This window comes from Chenopodium quinoa, unplaced genomic scaffold (assembly GCF_001683475.1).
Source record: "Chenopodium quinoa cultivar QQ74 unplaced genomic scaffold, ASM168347v1, whole genome shotgun sequence".
NCBI lineage: Eukaryota > Viridiplantae > Streptophyta > Magnoliopsida > Caryophyllales > Amaranthaceae > Chenopodium > Chenopodium quinoa.
In genome coordinates this window covers 696535-717473 of record NW_018744572.1, presented here as the reverse complement: position 1 = coordinate 717473, position 20939 = coordinate 696535, and the positions used below count along the sequence as shown (strand labels likewise).

Here is a 20939-nt window from a genome sequence, read left to right as displayed (position 1 = left end):
CTGAATAATACCAACTTTAGGTGGTGTTTTCTTTTATGAGGTCCAAATTACCGGTGACCTGAAGAAAAGGTAACGTCTTTTTTTGTTTTTTCATATTGCCACATGTCAGCTTTTAAATGGTCAAAATAATAAAAATCTTTTAACAAAAAAAAAAATGAAAACCCCTCCCTCCCTTCTAGCCTGCAGACACCGCCACCGTCACCACCTCTCTTAGCCGGCGTAATATTGAATAATCCCAAATTTTTGAAACATGTCCTTCCTAGCCCTGCCCCCATATCGGAAAAGCCCTTCCTAACCGACTGCAACTGCTTCCACCCCCAGCCGGCGACGCAACCAGCTCCGACGACCCTCCCTTATCCCAGAATATCCCTCCCTCGCAGAAGCCCAACCCCCCTATTGGAAAATACCTCCCAAACAACCTACACCTGTTCGCAAACCACTAACCCCTGCTTGCTTCTGCCGCGAAAATTGAACCCCCAACCCACCGGCTATTGCGAATTATCCCAAACAACCACCATTATTGCTTGGCGCGCGCATCGCATTGGTTTTCCTGGTGCGTGCGTTGCGGTGGAGCAGCCAAATCGAAGAAGTGGAAGGGAAAGGGGCGTTTTATGGGTCAGGGGTAGAGTTTCGGGGGTGGAAAAGGAAATTTCCGGGCGGGTTAAGGACGGGGAAGGGTTTTAGGTGGGGCTGCAATTTTGATGGGAGGGGGTTTGCTGGTGGCGGCGGCTATGGAGGTTTGGTGGGGCTGCAATTATTTGTTTTTGTTTTTTTTAGAAATCAGTTTTGATTTTATTTTTTTTGGATTTTTTTGAGCAATGGTATGCTGACACATGACAAATGACCTGCTACAACAGGTTTGGTAACTGGTAAGGCCTGATAAAAGTCAATACCCCCTAAAGTTGGGATTATTCAAGAATAATCGATAGTTGGGATTAATGAAAGTAAATGGCGAAAAGTTGGGATTAATAATTATAAAATTTCCAATTTTATTTTAATAGGCTCAAACTTAAAATAACAGTATTAGAATAGGAAATGACTTTTTTTCCAACACTTAGGCCCTGTTTGGGTTGATGTAAAAGGTTTTCATGGAAAATGAGTTTTCCATTTTTTTTTCCCGTTTTCCTTTGTTTGGTTTGTTAAGGGGTGGAAGACAATTTTTCCAAAGGTGGAAAATTCCATCCATAATGATGGAAAACATTTTCCTTCTCAAAACAAGGGAAGCCACATTTTCTTTTCTCTTCCTTACCTTTCTTTTTTGGAAAACTTTTGTATACACCTATTTACACTAATATTAGTGTACATCGAGCAGTATAAGGGTAACTTTTAGGTAATTTTAGGGTAACTTTCTGTCTTTTTTGGGTAACTTTAAACATAATATAATTTTTATATAAATAGACAACATGAAAAGTTTTATAAAGTTAATGTAATTACATTCAGTCATTAATAATTGATTTTTAGTCATTTAAAATGTGATTCTTTATTAATAAATCGTATATAATTTTTATTTGTATTGGGTTACTTTTTACGCATATAGGAGGTAACTTTTATTCATTTTAGGGGTAACTTTTGATCACTTTAGGCTATCTTGATAATGGTTGTACAATAATTATTGTACACCCGATTTTTTTAAAATTTTGTGTTCTTTTGTGTTCTTTTTTACTTCCCTTTCATTCATCCTTATATTTCCACTCTTATTTTTTATTTATTTTGTACTTTTCTTGTATGCAACAAAACAAAGGAAAACTAATTTATAATTGTATTTTTTCAATTTTTTCATTTAAAATGTTTTATATTAAATCAAACTGCCCTTAGTAAAAAATTTATGGACTTTCGTTGTCCCTGGGAGCGGGCAGTACTTTCTCAATGCACATTACACCAATTTTAAGTTTCCACAGCTCAAACTAAGTAACTTTTCCGACACATCTCTTCGCTTCAAATCTTAGGGTTTCATTTCCACCCACCATTGCTTTTGCAATTTCCTCCATTAATATAGCTTTTGGAGATAAAATGTACGGTGGTTCAAGCGACGGCGAAAGCCATGATGTACCTGGCCAAAGGAAGATCCCGTCGGCTTCATCCATGTTATGGGTTCGAAACCTGCGCCGTTTCATTGGATCTGGTGCCGGACTTGGTTCTGAAGCTTTAATGGGTCTGTTTTTCTTAATCATTTTCTCTCTCTTCATTGTTCCAATTGTTCTTTCCTATTATTTGTTACCGTTTGCTATTTGTTTGTGGCAATTGTCACAATTTTGCCTCTTTGTTGTTGGGAATAATTGAATTTTGTTTTTTTTTTTTCATTTTATTTTAGATGGGTAGTAAGCTGTTTTTTTTTTATTTGAAAAACGGTAGTAAGCTGATTTTGAATGAGCGGAAAATGTATTTCCTCATTTTTGAAAATTTCAATAATTGTAGGAGTAATTGTTGTTGGTTTGTTTTTTTAATCATACTTTCTAGAAGTAGTTTTCTCTTAATTTGATTCAATGTTTATGTTTTATTGTGGTGGTGGTGGTGATTGGAATGTTGTATTTGATGGATTGTTAAAATTAATGCGGGCGAAGGGCGTTTAGGGCTGTGTAATGATAGTTTATGAATAAATTAGTGAAAAGGGTTGAACTGAAAGCTACTGTATTGAATAGCATGGATTAGTGGATGTAGTCGAGTGGAGAGTATGGTGCTATTTTGACAAATTAGATCGAAACTCATAGCATGTATAATACCATACACTTTATGCAAGCTTTGTGAAGCATAAAATGTCGGGTTAGCTTTTGTTGCGGCTTCTGGATTTGTTGTATCAGAAGTAAGGTCAAATCTGGGGAAAGGTAGGACTTACATGAGAGTGTAGCAACTGCTGGATCCTCTAAGCAAAGCAATCGGCCATTTGATCCAATATTTGAGAGGAAATTCTTTTATCTTTTCTTATTTCACAGTTTTCTTTCCCCGTAAAATATATAGCTTAATGCTTCTTTTCCCTAAAATGTTATGTCAAAATTTTTCTGAAAGAATTGCAACGTGTGTCCATGTGCACAAGCTTGCGGGCTTGTTTGTGATAGTAGGTTTAGAGTATCAGAAGATCAAATATAATTGGCTGCTTCAAGAACCTTATCTGCCATTTCGATGGACGTCAATGATCGTGGTGTATTTTTTTAAATATGTTTAGTGGTTGGGATGGGGAATGAATTCTTAAAAGAAGAAAGGATGGCAAACATTTATGGACTTAGTAGTTTGGAGGTGGATCATGGAAGCATCCTATGCTTCAAGTATGTGCAATTTGATCCTTAATCATCTTCCTTGCTTGAAGCTATTCTTAGCTTCAGATGGTAATTTATTATATTGTTTGAAATTATTAGTTATATTAAATGCCTCCTCTGTTCCATTATATTTGTCAATGTAGACTTTTTAGAATTACTGATGAATGTAATTGATGAGTAGACTTTAACAAATTTTAGGTTAATATAGTGGGAATAGAAAAATTCTGTAGATGATTATTGTTTTTTTAATTAAAGAAGAAATTGTTTTGGGGTGCTGAGTGACAAACAGTGGGGTGGAGCAATTGTTGTGTAAGATATTAATATAATTATGTATTGGCTATTTTTGTGATGCTGATTGAATCAAATTTTGAATATGAGAATGTGCATTTGACAAACTGTCCTTTATGTAAATTAGTAAATACAATTGACAAGTCATTGCTAACTAAATTGTACTGTACCTAAAAACTGATAAAAGCAAAAATTATGATATTGTTTGTTGTTTTTTGCTCGTCAAATCACGGCAAGCATCTACGATTTCTGCGTATTGGTTATACTGGAATTTTTTGTCTGCCTTGTGTTGTTTGTCATATGATTTTTTTATTGTTAATATATATTTTACTTGGTGTTTAGTGGTGAGACATGGGTATTGTGTAGTACACTCTTGAACTGAATATCTCTGCAGGTTCTATGGACTCATGTTTTACATATGTCGTTTATGTCTTTGTAGAGCTTGAAACAAAGAGAATCTTGCTTGATATTTTTAAAGAGAAGCAACAGAAGAGTTCTGAAGCTGGTGCTATTCCAAGCTTCTACAAAAAGGTAGGGTTGCTGATGTTAGGTAAAAGGTAGATGGCAAGAAAATTGTGAGTAAGGTTTACATATATTCCTTTGATTGTTGCATGGTATGAATTTTTTGAATCAAGGCATTATAAATGAGTTGCCAATGTTAATTATTCGAAGACAAGGTCTTGATATCCTCCCTGATTCTATGCAGTTCCATCTTTCCAGATTTGCAACTTATTATATTTCACTTATTTTCCTATGGCACAGAAACCAGAAGAAGGATCTATCAGTTATAGAGTGCAGAGGCTAGCAAAGTATCGATTTCTGAAGGTATTGAATGAACTTCCAATGGGATCTATATCATAATTTTATGTGTGTGTGTGTGTGTGTGTGTGTGTTTTTTTTCTTTTTTTAATTAGTTGGAAACAGCTTCTCTGCTAGCTAGGGGCAAGTTGCCTTTGTAATGACCACATGGCAGGATTTAACTTATCCCTATTGGTGTTAGTGGCTTTGTTTTTTTTTTTGAATGGTGAATCCGTCAAATATCTTGGGTGACTATAATCAATGACCTCTTTGAAGGGTCTAATTGAAGATATGAAAAAATTCATAGTTGGTGTTTAGTCCATGTAAGGCATTTAGAGATTGAGTGCATTATGCGATTATTCTCATACATTTTACTAAAACTTAATGTACTTTTGTCTTTGATCTGTTGAACTGCTGGCTGATTTTCGTTGTGGAATTGCATTAAGTGATGGAGATCTTGGTGAAAATCACTGCACATAAGTTAGAGGGAGACTTAATCTGTAGAATTTATTAATTAGGGTGATTGTGGTATCATAGGGGCAAATGACTGATAATAAGATTAATTGTTTTGTGATGCATCTCTAACTTAGTGCATCGTGTAGAAATTAAATGTCTATGTTAATTGAACACGACTAATATCAAGAAGTGTCCGTGTCGACACGACACTTCACAGATACATGGCACGTGTCCGATCCTTCACTGTGTACTCAGACACTTCCATTAAGAGAGGACAGGAAAAAAGAGAAGAAACGTGAAAGAAAAATATATCTTGTTCGAAAACCACCATTAATATAGAGAAGATGGAGATAAGAAGATTGCCATTTATTAGGAGAATTTACCTAAGAAAGAATTTAAATAAAAAAATAGGGGTAGACATAATGAAAAATTTAAAGCTTTTGTAATATATAATTTAAGTGACGTATTGACGTGTCCCTGTACGCAAGTCCAAATATCAGAAAGAGTCCCCGTGTCCTAAAATTTTGGAACCTGCTGGATCGGACACTTGGACACGTGTCCGTGTCCGACATGCGTTCCCGAGTCCGACATGCGTTCCCGAGTCCATGTAACATAGTTAAATGTTATTTCTAACAACTTGCAATGTGATTTCTTGTTGCAGAAACAATCAGACCTTTTGCTAAATGCGGATGATTTGGATGCTATGTGGGTTTGCTTAAGAGAGAACTGTGTGATTGATGATGCCACTGGTGCTGAAAAGGTCATCTTGCCTCTTTTAGTATTAATCTCCTCTTTTTTTATATGTACTGTTTTAAAATTGTCTATTTTTGGCCATTGGTTGTATCAAGTTGTTTTCTATTTTTTGGCCTCTTGCTCAAATTGTTTGTACTAAATAACCTTAAACGTAATTTCTATTAACAGAACACTGTATATAGATCATACTTCTTCAGTTCTTTTTTACTTGATTCACTTTGACTTTTACACTATTTACCATCCCTCATTTGACCATCTTTGTGAATAATATGTAAAAAAAAACATATTCATGTGGGATCTTTTCGAATGCAGCTCAAATAAGTACTATCATAATATATATAATTTTTACTTATGGAGGATTAAAGTTTTGCATTGGCAAACGTGATAAAAGAAACAAGTCAAGTAAAAAAGAACAGAAGAAGCATATGATTTTTTTTTTAAAAGAAAATGGCTCTTGGCATCATTTTTGTGTCTAGCCTCGTATTGTTTAGTAGTCTTGAGGTAGGAACCTATTGTACCCAACCATCTTTTTGTTAAAATGGTGGCCTTACAATGGCGTTTATATAACTTGTGTTCAGGGAGCGGTAGATTTCTTTGCGGCAAGGAAGGGATTGACTGGCTATTGGCCTTTTTTTTTGTAGTCTTCCCTTTTTTCCCCTTCCTATGCTGTTAATATCTTCGGGTGCCATTTGTTTTCGTGGAATCAGTAAAGGAAAAGGGTACCACACTACCACCGCCTATGATTTTCCTTTCGTGTTGATTGGTTGCATGTTTTAGTGATCCTTGTAAGTACTCTCTGGTGACTTCCAACACCACCCCCTAAAACTTCAATGAAGGCTGCTCCAAACCAAGAATCATGACCCCCTCTAGATTGCAAGCCTAAATTACAAACACCATCCATTCTGAAGCACTATCCTAAATTCTTCACAATGAACAGCCCCACACCCTTTGAGAAACTATTGAAAACCATTGTCCTATCCATCTCCACCGTCAATACCATCCCCACTATCCATTGCTAGAAACTATGACATCCAACACCACATCCTCTTTGTCCACTCTACCAAATTGCCATTGGGACACAATAGCCATTTACTCCACCTTATTTGTGCACTATGCTCAATTCTGTTAGGGATAAAGAGTTTGATATGGAAGCATCTTCTGTAGCCACCAATAATCTTCTGCGACAAAGGTGATTAAACTATTGTTTGTTATTATTATTGTTGAACTTTGACTTTGTGGCCAGTTGGCCACCTTAAAGCTGGATTAAGTGTCGTGGTGGTTCGGAGATGACAAAGTAGTATTGGGATTGTGTTTGTCGCCAATAACATAATGAACTTATCTTAATATTGGCAACTTATTATTAGAACCTAAGGAAACAAATCAAATTCCCATTCTTGATTCCTTTCCCTTTTCATGCAGTGAACCAAACCTATGTTACTTGGACTTGAATTAATCCCTGTCCAAAACGGCTACATTTTCCAAGTGTCCAATCGGCTATATTTTGGTTTTTTCTTTTTATGATTTTGGCCCAATTAAACTGTCCCCGTGCTTGAGGAGTTGAGTGGAGAGGAGTTGACATTTGAGAGGAGTTGAGGTGAAATGAAGAGTCTGATTATCATAGAATCAAACAGCTACCTCTTATTTTATCTGGCCTTAGATTATTTATTTTCAATACTTGCTCTATATATATAAGAAAATAGCAATTTATCAATTTTTTTTTTGAAGAAAAATAGATATTGTACAAGAATGACTATGTCACATGGACACTTCATTTCACCTCATGTATCCATGGCACATTCTTGACACACCAACATGGGTATAAACACTTTGATAGGATGCGAGTACCTTTGATTGTGTTACATAGAACAAATTGATGTGTAATAGAAAATTATCAGTATCTATCATTTCTCATTATATGTGTCTTGGACCTACGACTTGTCATTATCACTGTTTACTATGCTCTGAAATCTGATCATTTGATTATTTTTTATGCCTTTTGCAAGTAAAGCAAATTATGTTTTTCATAATATTAGTTTCCAATGATGTCATGTTAATGCGTATTACTGAGTACCAACAACGTGGATTGGTCTTAGACCTATGACATATCATTATCACTATTTACTACGTTATGAGGTCTGATAATATGATAGTGAAATTCTCACTTCATTGGTTTGTTGGTTATCTTGAGTGCATTTCAGCGCATAGCTCCTACTAAACATATAGGAGGGAAAAAATGTATTTTGGCAGTGGTACATTATGCATGTATAATGTATTATTAAAGTATATGTTGTCTGAATAATACTTTTAGTGTACTATTATGCATGTAGTGGTACTTATTACCATCCTATAGGTTGAATATTTCCCCCCAAATTACTTACCATCTGTCACCTATTATACATGTAATGGTACATTTTTCATTTTATATGTTTGCTAAACCAATAGGAGCTATGCGCTAAGGGTTAACCGGTTATCTTAATGATGGATATATCTTTCTTTTGTAACTTTCTATATCTTGATATGTCTTGAAGCCATTAATATTAAGGTATATGCTAAGATTGGATAGCTTACACAATTGGGTCCATCTGTCACCTATTATACATGTAATGGTACATTTTTTGTTTTATATGTTTGCTAAACCAATAGGAGCTATGCGCTGAGGGTTAACCGGTTATCTTAATGATGGATATATCTTTCTTTTGTAACTTTCTATATCTTGATCTGTCTTGAAGCCATTAATATTAAGGTATATGCTAAGATTGGATAACTTACACAATTGGGTCCATATTGTTTGATTTGTTTCTAGTTTTCCAATTTAACCAGCTTCTAATATTCTGTATTTTTATTTGGTTTTATAACCTTGCAGATGAACTATGAAGATTTTTGTCATATTGCCTCAGTATGTGCTGAGCAAATTGGTCCTAAATGCCGACGTTTTTTCAGCCCTTCAAATTTTATGAAGTTTGAAAAAGATGAACAGGGGAGAATTGCCATCCTTCCATTCTACCTTTATGTGATGCGAACGGTATGTCCTGTTATGTATATAGCTGTGGTGTTTCTTAACCATAATGCTTTTTTTCAATCAGTTCATATGATGATGATATTTTACCCGTTGACTTTGCATAGTGTCTTTTGTCCTTTTTGGAGGATGCTCAATAAAGATGCATGAAACTGGATAGGTTTCCTCTGCAGTAAATTATCTGATTTTGTCATGCCATATCTAATTTACTTATTGTACAGGTTTCATTAACTCAAGCAAGAATAGATATGAGCGAGCTTGATGAGGACTCTGATGGCTTTCTTCAACCACATGTATGTAGCAATTCTACTTTTGATTTATTTAGTTTCAAGTATTCTTTTCATTTACTAAGTTTAATTATCTGTGATATATAGGAAATGGAGGCTTACATTAGAGGGCTGATTCCTAACTTGGCACAACTACGTGATATGCCTACTGCCTTTATGCAAATGTATTGCCGGATAGCTGCACATAAATTCTTTTTCTTCTGTGACCCACACAGACGAGGTTAGTTTGCTTTGCTATTTTATTTCTTTGATATGACCCGTCTTAAGGCAAATGTATTGCTTAAATTTATAACTGTACATAATTTTACAATATGACCCGTCTTAAGGCAAATGTATTCAATATGACCCGTTTTAAGGCAAATGTATAACTGTACATAATTTTTCTTAAATTTGTTAAGGTACAAATGTTTATATTTTTTATCATGAAATGCATTGATTTCCTTAACTACTTTTCTCAATACACAGCTGTCTTGAATACAACAAATTTGCATGCAAAAACTTAAGTGATAGAAATGCTAAATTTTCAGTGTAGGACGGTAAAAGTAACTTCAACTAATCAACTTCTGAATACCATGTCTTTGAGTAAGTCCTCAGTGTAGGTCTTTAGGATGACTGGTTGTCTTGTTAAATTGGTAGTATACAATAGGACAACAGAACCTGGCTTTAAGATATGGAAATCTCAAGCTCTGCCAAATATTGATTTATTACCTTTTATTTTTTTTGGAAGAGATTTATTACCTTTTATAATTAAGGTATATGATAATTATGCTTTGCAAGCTTAGCCAAAATCACTGTAACATATGATTCCATAGGGCTTGAATGTGTGTGTGTGTGTGTGTGTGTGGGGGGGGGGGGGTATATGTGAGCTGTATGCATGTGAAGGAGATGCGATTGTAGTATGTGAGTGTGACAGGGCTTAGGTAAATTATAGTAACAGCTTGGGAAGACTAATGTCGTCATTTTTGAATGACATATATTTGAACAGTTGTTTGTCAACTTGATTACTTTTAGGTACACTTAAGTTCTTATAACGGCGAGAGACAAATGAAATATGAGGGGCTACAGATTGAAGGGATTGCTAGAAGAGAAACTCTTTGCTTTCTACTCTTAACTCAGAGAATTTTTAGTGGGAAAAAAAAATAATTAATGGCTGTTTAAATAGTTCTCTTGCACAGGTCACTTTTATTCAGTGCCCTCACCGAAAAATAAAGTGTTTACATGCATAGTTAGGTTAGTGACAGGATGATGAGATTTAAAGATCTCTCTCAGTATGTGTCAAAAAAAAAAAAAGATCTCTCAGTTTCTTTTTATATTATTTATAAAGTTCTCAACTTGGCTCCTTGTCAAGTTGTCTGTCTTGTCACAATTACAAGAAACTTCTTGTATACTATACTGTGTTTTTAGGAATTGAAGTGATTGTGTCTATTCTTATGCAGGAAAGGCTTGCATAAAGAAAGTGCTCCTAAGTAATTGCTTGCAGGAGTTGATGGAACTTCACCAGGTAGTATCTTGTCTCCCTTATACCGCCATTAGTAGATAAAGCTTTGAACAGGACCACCACTTGTTTTTGAATTTGTAATTTCCTTGCCATATTTCTATGTGAAATGTTCTTGCACCAAGTGTGACTTTACTTTGTGTTTATCTTACAAATCTAATATACGGTGAAATGTATAACTTGTGTGTGACATAATCTTAATCTTGGTGTGTTCTTACTTTCCCTATGTTTTAGGAAAGTGAGGAGGAAGTCACTGACACTGAACAAGCTGAGAATTGGTTCTCCTTGACTTCTGCACAGCGCATTTGTGGTAGGTAATTCTGTTGGTTTTGTTTGTTTGTTTGGTGCCTATTTTTTATTTTTTATTTTTTTTTATTGCTTCTTACAGCTGCCTCAAATATTAATTTTGTTTTATACTTATATTTTTCTAATAATATTGTTTTCTAGAGTCTAATTTAATTCTTTGAGACTGATCTTTTCCATGCACCCTTTTGTTTGCTTTGCGTCCTATCAATTATGGTGCCATAAATAAAAAGTTATTACGTAGGTCAGTAAATTGTTTGTTGTGATAGTTTATAAATATGATATAGAAATATATGTGGAGCTCCAAGAATTTGTTTGTATTTAAATTACTGAAATAAAGAATGTTTAACTCTAAAGAACATTTGTCAGAAATTGCTTAACTCCAATGGTTTGAGCAAGAATTAGCAAATATAATCAGTTTCATTTTTGAAATGTAGCCTCCTGCTTTGATTTTTACTATTTAAGAATGAGGTCTTGCTTGACCCAACATATCGGCAGTTTATAATTGGCAGACTAAGCCTCTATTTTCTTATTTAACAATAATTCACATTATTTGCTTGATTGTCGAGGATAAGTGGCTTAGTTTTCCCTGTTGCTCAAAATATGAATTTGATTTATATATTTTGTAGCTGTGTACTGGTCTGCTAAACTTGTCTGTATGCTATATTGTTTTCATGTGTAAAGCAGTTACATTTTCCTTGCATGCTTTTTGTTATATATTTTGCATGTCTGACGACATGATTTATTTTGGATCTTCGAAGATATGTTTCTGGCACTTGACAAGGATATGAATGGAACCTTGAGCAAGCAAGAACTCCGAGAGTATGCTGATGGAACACTGACAGATATATTTATTGAGAGGGGTATGCCAATTTTTTCATTGAAATTTTAGTCACTACAGCAAATGTCATTATTTCGAAAACTTCTCCAGTCAATTGCATGCATTTCTACGTCTAAACTTTATAATGATTAATGACCCCAATGCATTAGCCAGATCTCTTATATTGGCAGATATGCTTTATGAATGTAGAAACATATTATTCTGCCGTACTTAATGATTCCCCTCTTTACTTTTTATTATGGGTATTAAGATAGTGTACATGAACTTTCCACTTTTTCAGTGTGAGGTACTCTCTTAGTCTTTTACGTTTATATTTTACCTATCTATATTGCGACTTTAATTCTAGATACTATTAATCATATACCCACTCACACTAGACAGCTGGGAAATTTCTAACCCTCTTGTTCAAGTGCTGACCTGGTCATTGCTGTAGTTTTTGATGAGCATGTACGCCGGGGGAAAAGTGGTGGAGGAAACAGTCGGGAAATGGATTTTGAAAGCTTCTTGGACTTCGTTCTTGCTCTTGAAAACAAAGATACTCCTGAAGGTTTGACATACTTGTTCAGGTGTCTTGATCTTAATGGAAGGGGTTACCTAACAACAGCTGATGTCCACACACTTTTCAGGTGCAACATTTTCTCTATTAATTGGATGTAATTCCTGCATTTTTGCAGTTTTCTTAAAAAATTGTCCTGAGCTGTGCTAACATCGTGAAACCAATTTCTGTGCAATAGTTGAGAATAAACATTATACACTTGCAATAAATGTTTTAAGTAGAGTGCTACTTCCAACTTTTGTCCTTTTCTTGATATTTCTTGTAGCTAAAAAAAGATGGATAATAGAGTTTTTACGAAGCAGAAGGGAAAATATGGACTAATCTTACTGTTCAGATGCTTGGACTAATCTAGGTTATTTGATAGCTCAATGGTGGTTTCTGTAAGACTTCTGTTCATGCTACCATATTTTACACTAAACCATGGAATTTTTTGGGATTGAGGCTGTGTTGTTGTCGTTATGCATAAATTATGGAAGAAAAGAAGGATGGCATCTGTAAGCTAGAGATGTTACTCGATACAATCTTCCTATAAAAAAATTCTGTGCTTTCCTTTTCACAGTTCTCTAATGTAGTCTGTGAATCTCAAACTGACAGAAACAGTACAATAGCATGATGTAATATTGCTTTACATAATTTACATTCTATGGTTTTGCTTTAAATATTCTATTTTGGCCTATTTAATCTCTAATGTCGCCTCTTTTTTTTTTTTTTCCTCTTTTATTTATCAGAGATGTACACCAGAAATGGATTGAGGGAGGAAATTATGAATTATGTATTGAAGATGTGAGAGATGAAATTTGGGATATGGTGAAGCCTATGGATTCTTTGATGATCACATTGCAGGATTTACTTGCGTGCAAGCAGGGTGGTACCGTGGCTAGCATGCTTATAGATGTCCGTGGTTTTTGGGCACATGACAATAGAGAAAATCTTCTTCAAGAAGAAGAGGAACCAGAGGAAGAGGCATGACTTTAGGGTGATTAATACGACCTTTACTATTGTATCTAAAAGGTCAATGTAATGTGTGTGTGTGTGTGTTTTTTTTTTTTTTTTAATGAATAGTAGAACTTGTATCAGTTGAGGACTTGAGGTAATATAGGTGTATGTATTATGAGGATCTGATTAACGAATTCGAGTGAAACTGAACGATGTAGCTATATGAAGTATGTAAATACATCATTGGATAACTGTATCAACCAGTTAACCAAATGCCTAACAATATTTTATCAGAAATCTTTTAAGTTTCTGAATCACAGGACAGAATCTACTTTCTCAATTTTTTTGTTTTTTTATTGCCACACTTTGACTTTTACACTATCCACAAACTACACTTTGACTAGAATATGTGATATATAACTTTTTATTATTATTTTTTTAAAATTTTTTTTAATTTTTTTTTAATAAAATAATTTTACAATGTTGCTAATTAAGGATAGCAATTGCTAAAATTGTGTGTGTTGGCAATCGTAATAAAAAATATATTATGAAAACGGAGGATATATATATATATATATATATATATATATATATATATATATATATATATATAATCAAGATCATGTGAGAACCAAGTTGAATAATAGGAACTAGGAACTCGTCTGAGCCGTCCATCGCACTTCATCTGACGGCCTATATTACGCGCGCCTCATTAAGGGTATTTTGGTAATTATTCTTGTTGTATGACCTTCGTTCTAACATTCTCTCTACGTTCTTAATTCCTCTCTCTACATCTGGGCGCCGAAGGCGATTACACTGTTCTTGGTTTTTGTTCTTCGATTTTATCGATTTTCTTTGATTTCGTAAATTCTTCGTTGTTCTTACGTGATTTTGTTTTTTTTTTTGTTGTGATTCGAACATTCTTGAGAGGTAATTATTAGATTTTTTATTATTATTTTTTTTAAAATTTTGTTTATGTTCTTTATTGATTCATATGTACTTACTACTTAGGGTTTTTGATTTGTTGTTTTTTTTTTTTCGATTTTGTTGTCGCTTTCTATTATAATTGAATTTTCTATAATTCAGTTAGTTTCTTCTAATTAGTCTCTGGTTGGTTTAATTAATTGCACACTAAGTGTTCGATGAAATGTCTAACTTAATGGAATGAATTTTATCCTATGTTACTAGCTAAGGTGTGATTAGCATTACAAATAATTTGAACAATTGTGATTAGCCTAGTTGGGTTTTAAGGGTTGGGGGTGTGCAAAGGTTGTAATGAGGTGAGGGTGAATCGGTTTATTTTGCTTGTGTGGGGAGCTGTTGTTGGATGGAAGTATTTTGGATTTTGCAAAAATTTTTGAACGTTTTTCCAATTTGAGCTCTAAACGTAAACTATTGACAAAAATGGTTGCGTGGCAAAACTATTTACCAAACTAAGCTTCCAGGGTAAATCGCTGTCTCGGACAGCGTTTTACCCCTGGTTTTTTTTTTTTTAAAAAAATTCAACTGGTAAACGCTGTCCGAGACATTGTTATTGAAATTGTTCATGACATTGTTGCTAATTATTAATGAAAATGTGGTACATTGTTGATAATTATTGATGGTGATGTGGTACATTGTTATTGAAATTGTTCATGACATTGGTGAAGTTGATGATGGTGAAAATGTTGAAGTTGTTAATGGTTGAAATTGGTGAGAAGAGATGAAATTGTTGAAATTATTGAAATAGTTTAGGTTGAAATTGTTGAAATAATTCAAATTGTTCATGAAATTGTTGAAATTGGTGAAGTTGTTGAAAGTGAAGTTGTTATAGGTGAGAAGAGTCTTATTTCAGTGTTGATAATTTACCTCGCTCTAGATTTCGATAATCCTAAAATGTGTTTTGGTTATGTAGAATATGGCGTCACAAAATGTAGTTTTGTTATGCCGGTGGGGAGGAGAAATTCTGTTTGATGGACCCCGGGTCGAGTATAGTGGGGGAAATATGGAACCACTAACACTAGAACCGAACATGACTATGAATGATTTGATGAATGAGGTTCATAGTAGTATTGGGGGAAATATCGTAGATGGAGGAATTATTTTGTAATAGAAAATTTTGATTTAATAACATTTGGAACATTTTGATTTAATAACATTTGGAACATTTGATCGTTAACATTTTGGTTAATTGCTAATGCGTTAACTCTGTTGGAATTTGTTAAATTGCATGTGAACAGATACGATGGACGGTGAAGATCGTACGCCTGGACCCGTTGACCCTTCTGTGCTTACACTACAGGGCACACACCGCAGCGTTGCCGTATGGGATCAGACGGTAATATTGCATTTGTTTGTTCATGGACTACAGCCCTAGACCGACTCACCGAGGACCAGGTAACAATTTAAAATACAGTTTTAGCTTTTTTGTTTTAACATTGTACTTGTTGCGAACTAACATATTCATAATATTACTGTTGATGTGTATTTACAGGTGACATGGGACCCGTATGTACCTGACTTGGTAGATGCCATGCCTCCACATCTGCTAGACCATCAGGCGGTGTGGCGTGCTAGGGTCCCCCTGATCTGTTTCGAGGTTGTGGAGAGTCACCTGCCCGACCGAGTCATGAGGCAGTTTGGACTACGCCAGACTATCCCACAGGGGTGTGACACTAGTGTACAGCTTCACGGCATTGATCGTCGGGGAAAGGGGGAGACCAGCTGGGCGCTGGAGCATTGGCGTTTCCTTCAGCTATGGGAGCAACGGTTGGAGTTCATCGTTGGAGGTGATCTAATGCAGGAGGCTATGGATCCCGACGATCCGTACATGGTGTGGTACAGGCGTATCACACGACGCTTCATCAACCCCAGCTACGCACCACCATCCACACATTACCATCCAGCATATGACATCATTAGCGGATATGTGAGTTATTATTTTTCTACTCCTTTTCAACAATTTCCATATTTGTATGCCATAGATCTGACTGATCGATGATTACTGCAGGCGGCGGATATGGTGGCGATGGTTGATGCGCTATCAGTCTCCCTTGAGTGCGGACCCACTAGAGCCCAGGTCGAGCAGGTGCGAGATATGGGCGTCGCTACCTTACGGAGATATGGTCACGCTCATCTCGCCCACCGGCGGGACGGTCATGATGGCAACTCACAGTTCGATCTCGGCCAGAGCAGCGGTGGATGTGATCCTACGTCACCCAGACACGCAGAGGATTACAACATCCACAGTACTGCGCCCTCTGGTACCCAGGAGGACCCCTCGTCCAGTCAGCTGACTCCCCCACCGCCCCGAGACCCATTCACCACCGTCACTCATTACAGGCGGCGACGTGTCATACGGAGGGCCGACACTCAGGAGGCAGGACCTTTACCCCGAATAAATGAGTCGGGCTAGTATTATCTGTTGTATTCCCTGTTATTTTGTGTAATGATGTACATAACACTTATGAAATTAATATAATAAATCTTTTTTGAATGACTCCGTGTGTGCTTTGAAGTTAATTTGGTGGTTGGACTGTTGTTGGGCTGTTTCGAGTTTTCTGCAGTGCTTAAAGTTGACGGAACTCCCAGAATATGGTGGTGGTACGTGGTGGGGAGTGGCGGAGTTGGTGGTCGACGGTGGTGGGGTAGGGCTGTGGAGCTGGCTGTTGTGGTGGCTGTTGGAGGACTGCAGCATGCAAGCTGTTTGCTGAAGCTTGTTTCTGCCTGGATGCTGGTTGCTGTTTCCAGCAGAAAAGCGCTGTCTGAGACAGCGCTTTATGTTCAAGCATAAAGCGCTGTCTGAGACAGCGTTTTATGTTCAAGCATAAACCGCTGTCTGAGACAGCGCTTTATGTTGAACATATAAAATAGTTGTAGTTGAATTTTTTTTTACAAAAAAACCAGGGGTAAAACGCTGTCCGAGACAGCGATTTACCCTGGAAGCTTAGTTTGGTAAATAGTTTTGCCACGCAACCATTTTTGTCATTAGTTTACGTTTAGAGCTCAAATTGGAAAAACGTCCAAAATTTTTATAGCCTTGAACATAGTGTGATTGGTCTGGCTATATGCATTCAAGGGAGCAAGAGTCTATGCCGCTATGTGTCATTGGTGGTTGTTGCTTGCGTGTGTATGAGGGAAGATAGGTGGTGTGCCAATATTGTGTTTGTCATTTTACCATTGCAGTACTACGCCTAAACTTGGCTAAAATGTTGTTCTTATCACACAAGTATGAGATATACTTTAGTAGCTGACTACATTTTCTAGACATCTTGCTTTATTATATACCTATAACACTTCTACACTGTTTGCTGCAATGGCATGGGTAGCATGGTCGTACCGAAATTCAGTGGTGTTTGGTAACCCTTGGCAGAGTAGAGAGGTGGGAGTGTTGGGTTTGTTCAGTTGGTTGAAGATTATAAAAAGTACTCTAAGGCTGTCTTTTCTTCTCCTTATAAGGCTGCAAATGTGCTTGACACTATAAGCAGTTGGGCGTCTCTGGGGTAATCAGAGTCAATGTTAAGGGATGACAGAGGGACAGTGCTGTCAAATTTCAAACCGAAACCATTTAACTACCCGAAACAAACCGACCTAAATGAGAACCGAACCGATAAAAAAAAGGAATTTGTAAAACCGAAAACCGACCTGAACCGTATTTAAGTAAAATCGAACCGATTCGAATAATGTCAAACCGTATAAGAACCGAACCCGTTAACAAACCGAACCAGTTTTAAACCAAACTGAAATCAAACCGAACCGTTTCTAACCCAAAACCGTTTCCAACCCGAAACCGTTTGAATCGAGGTAAAAACCGTTTACACTGAACCGTTAACAAACTGCAACCTGTTTGCACCGAACCGTTTATAAACCGAACTGTCTATAAATCAAACTGTAATTTCGATCTCACAATAACTCATCAAATCATGATTATGACACATCAATTAGATGATTGAATAAGAAGCAGCTAATAATGTGATGGTAAAACAATAATAATTCATTAATACACTAAACTTTTATAATCTACGTTACTTCGTAATAAACTAGTAACATTAGTATGACTAAACTTGAAAATAACATGATATGTATTTTTAAAATCGATGAGAATTTGTATATAATATAATGCCTAATGCCTAAATATGAAGTGATGACGTCTCGGCTTGATATAAAACTTATTAACCGGCAAAAGATTAGTTAGCAAGTACTATGAAATTTCAAACCAAAATTGTTGAACGCCCGAATCCAAACGACCCAATTAAAAACCGACTTTTTGAAATAAAAAACCGTTCTGAACCATAATTTAGTAAACGTGAAATGGAACTGATCCGAATAACGTTGAATCGTATAAAAGGAGAACCCGTTAACAAACCGAACCAAAATAAAACTGAACCGAAAAAGAACCGAACTGTTTCTAACTCACAACCGTTTCCAACCCGAAATTGTTTGAACCGGTATAAAACCGTTACATCGAACCGTTAACAAACCGCAACTCGGCTGTACCAAACCGTTTACTTCCCGAACCGTTTACAACCCGAATCGAATTAAAACCGCTCAAGAATAAACCGAAACCGAATCGAACCAATAACTATTTAAACCGAACTGAAACCGACCCACGATACATTCAAACCGAATTCAAACCGACCCGATTTAATACCGAACCGATTTCAAACCAAACCGAACCGAACCCGCTACAGAGGGTGATTGTTGCAGCTTGTGTCTGCAAGTTGCAGTTGATGATGTCACGTTGGCTGAAGCTTTAGTTGCTAGAATGGGCATGTTTTTTCGGTAAGACCATGCTACTTCTATCTTCCTACTTTCTATCTAAAGTTAGTTATTTTATTATTATTTTTTTATTTTTTCATGAATGAAGCTGTTAAGGGCTATTTTGTAGAATGTCTAATTAGTTAGTCACTAAAAACAACTAATAGGCTATAGCATTAAGTTACCATAGTCCGTGGATAGTTATATAGTTTCGCTAAACCTAATTCTTTGACTCTTTGCTTGCACTTTCTTACATACTTGCATAACAACACTCTTACCAATTCTTTATCTTCTCAGGTACAAACACTCGGTCTTAGTTGCTAGTGGCATTGGTATATCTCCCTTTGTTGCTGTCCTAAGTGATGTCATGCACCCGTCTCAAAGAAGGAAAACCTTGCATGCCTAAAAACATCTTAATTGCTTGGGCTATCAAAAACTCAGATGAGCTGCCACTTCTGTCAGTGATAAATATGGAGTCCATATACCCCATTTTCTGCGATGCTAAAATCTCGACATTCAAATTTATGTCACTCAATAATCAGAACCTAAACTGGTCAGTTACCCTTCTGTTGTTATCTTTATCCCTATATATTGTGTTCTGTTTTGCACTTCTCATGTGCATTTTTCTGTATATATTCGTAACAGGTTGAGGGGAAAGCACTTGGACAACTAAGAATGATCCAACCCCTTGCAATTGTACTGCAATTTATAAATATATTTTTTTTACTTTTAAGATTTTTTTTATTTACTTTTAAGTAATTCTTCTTTCCCACCTCTATTCATTGAATTGATCTTTCTTGTTAAACTGCTAATAGTCAGTTAGTATTTAGTTATGTTTTTCTTACTTTTTTCTATCATATTTACTAATATTCATACAGCTTATTGCTCATCCATCAACTACAGCGATGCCTTTGCGAGTCCAATATGATGTGACAGATTCAAATTCAATTCATAAAAGGTGGTCAATATCCTACCTACGGAAACCAGGCCAGCTTCTCCCCCTAATAAAGTTACCAACTCTAAGGTCTAGAAAAATTAAAACAAGGGAACAAACTGGTTACAGATGGGGAAACAGGTAGGCCTAAGCATAGTGTCAGCAAGGTTCCTTCCTTTGTGATAATGTGAGACCGTAACCCACCTCTTAAGTAGAGAAACCATGACGAAATATGAAAAAAAATAAATTATAAGCATACTTTTGAGAACTTTTTATTTACTTTTGAGTCATTATGTTTTACTTTGTATGTTGAATATACACTAGCCTACTAGCTTAATAGGTGGAGGATTGTATAAATGCACAAAAGATGTAGGTTCCTTCTACTTTTTTATTCATTCTACTTCTGAGATTTTTTAATTTACTTTTATAATGCTTCGATTTATTTTAAAGTCTTTTTTATTTACTTTTATAATGCTTTAATGTACACTAGCATACTAGCTCAATAGGTAGAGCATTGTGCAAGTGCACAAAAGATGTGGGTTTGAATCGCACGTAGGTTCTACTTATACTTCGAACAATTGGATTATATATAATATTTTTTATATTTAATTTTGAGTTTTTCTAATTTACTTTTGAGTAAATATTATTTACTTTTGAGTAAATGTTATTTACTTTAATGTTGATATTATTCACTTGTATTTACTTTTTTGATATTTTGATTTACTTTTAGCATTTTGTATTTACTTTTGATTAATTATGATTTACTTTTTACATATGTTGCTCTACATTTGATTTCTGTTCATAGTTATTTTGACTTGCTTTACAAAAATATTAATGTATTGTTTTAGATTTTCTATTTACTTTTGAGATTTTTTTTAACTTTATCTTATTGATCTATCAAACTGAGTGACAGGAATGAGAGCAGGTGTGTCCAATATAGGATCGAGTTAACCTCAAGTTACAAAGATAATAAAAAACCTCTTTTGTTTGTATACATTAGAGCTAATTTGATTTAATTTTGAGATGTTTTGAATACTTTAGAGTGTCTAATATTTACTTTTAGAGATAACCTATGTAGGAATCGAACCTATACCTCTATGCATCCGCATAGAGCTCTACTACTTGAGTTAATAGGTTTTGGAGCAAAAGATTCATAGCTTTTTAGAAAAGACTCCACATTTTTGTAGTTCCTTTAGTCAACAAAGTGGTAAATCTTTTTGTTCGCTGCCTTGTTTTTGTATAAATGACAATAAAAGCAATCAAAACCATAGCCCCTAATGATGAACCAA

The 20939-nt window shown here is 35.5% G+C and overlaps 2 protein-coding genes across 2 annotated transcripts; both read left to right on the top strand.

The window, feature by feature from the left end:
- The first annotated feature begins 1838 nt into the window (after window positions 1–1838).
- On the top strand, window positions 1839–13297 carry LOC110699117 (probable serine/threonine-protein phosphatase 2A regulatory subunit B'' subunit TON2). The gene is made up of 12 exons (XM_021876610.1): window positions 1839–2152; window positions 3979–4070; window positions 4302–4364; window positions 5455–5553; window positions 8410–8568; window positions 8784–8855; window positions 8937–9069; window positions 10286–10350; window positions 10579–10654; window positions 11409–11510; window positions 11922–12114; window positions 12773–13297. Exons 1-12 carry the CDS (start codon window positions 2011–2013, stop codon window positions 13011–13013), a joined length of 1437 nt encoding a protein of 478 aa, XP_021732302.1. The 5' UTR covers window positions 1839–2010; the 3' UTR covers window positions 13014–13297.
- Window positions 13298–15530: 2233 nt separating this feature from the next.
- On the top strand, window positions 15531–16779 carry LOC110699116 (serine/threonine-protein phosphatase 7 long form homolog). The gene is made up of 2 exons (XM_021876609.1): window positions 15531–15888; window positions 15970–16779. Exons 1-2 carry the CDS (start codon window positions 15589–15591, stop codon window positions 16372–16374), a joined length of 705 nt encoding a protein of 234 aa, XP_021732301.1. The 5' UTR covers window positions 15531–15588; the 3' UTR covers window positions 16375–16779.
- The last annotated feature ends 4160 nt before the right edge of the window (window positions 16780–20939 follow it).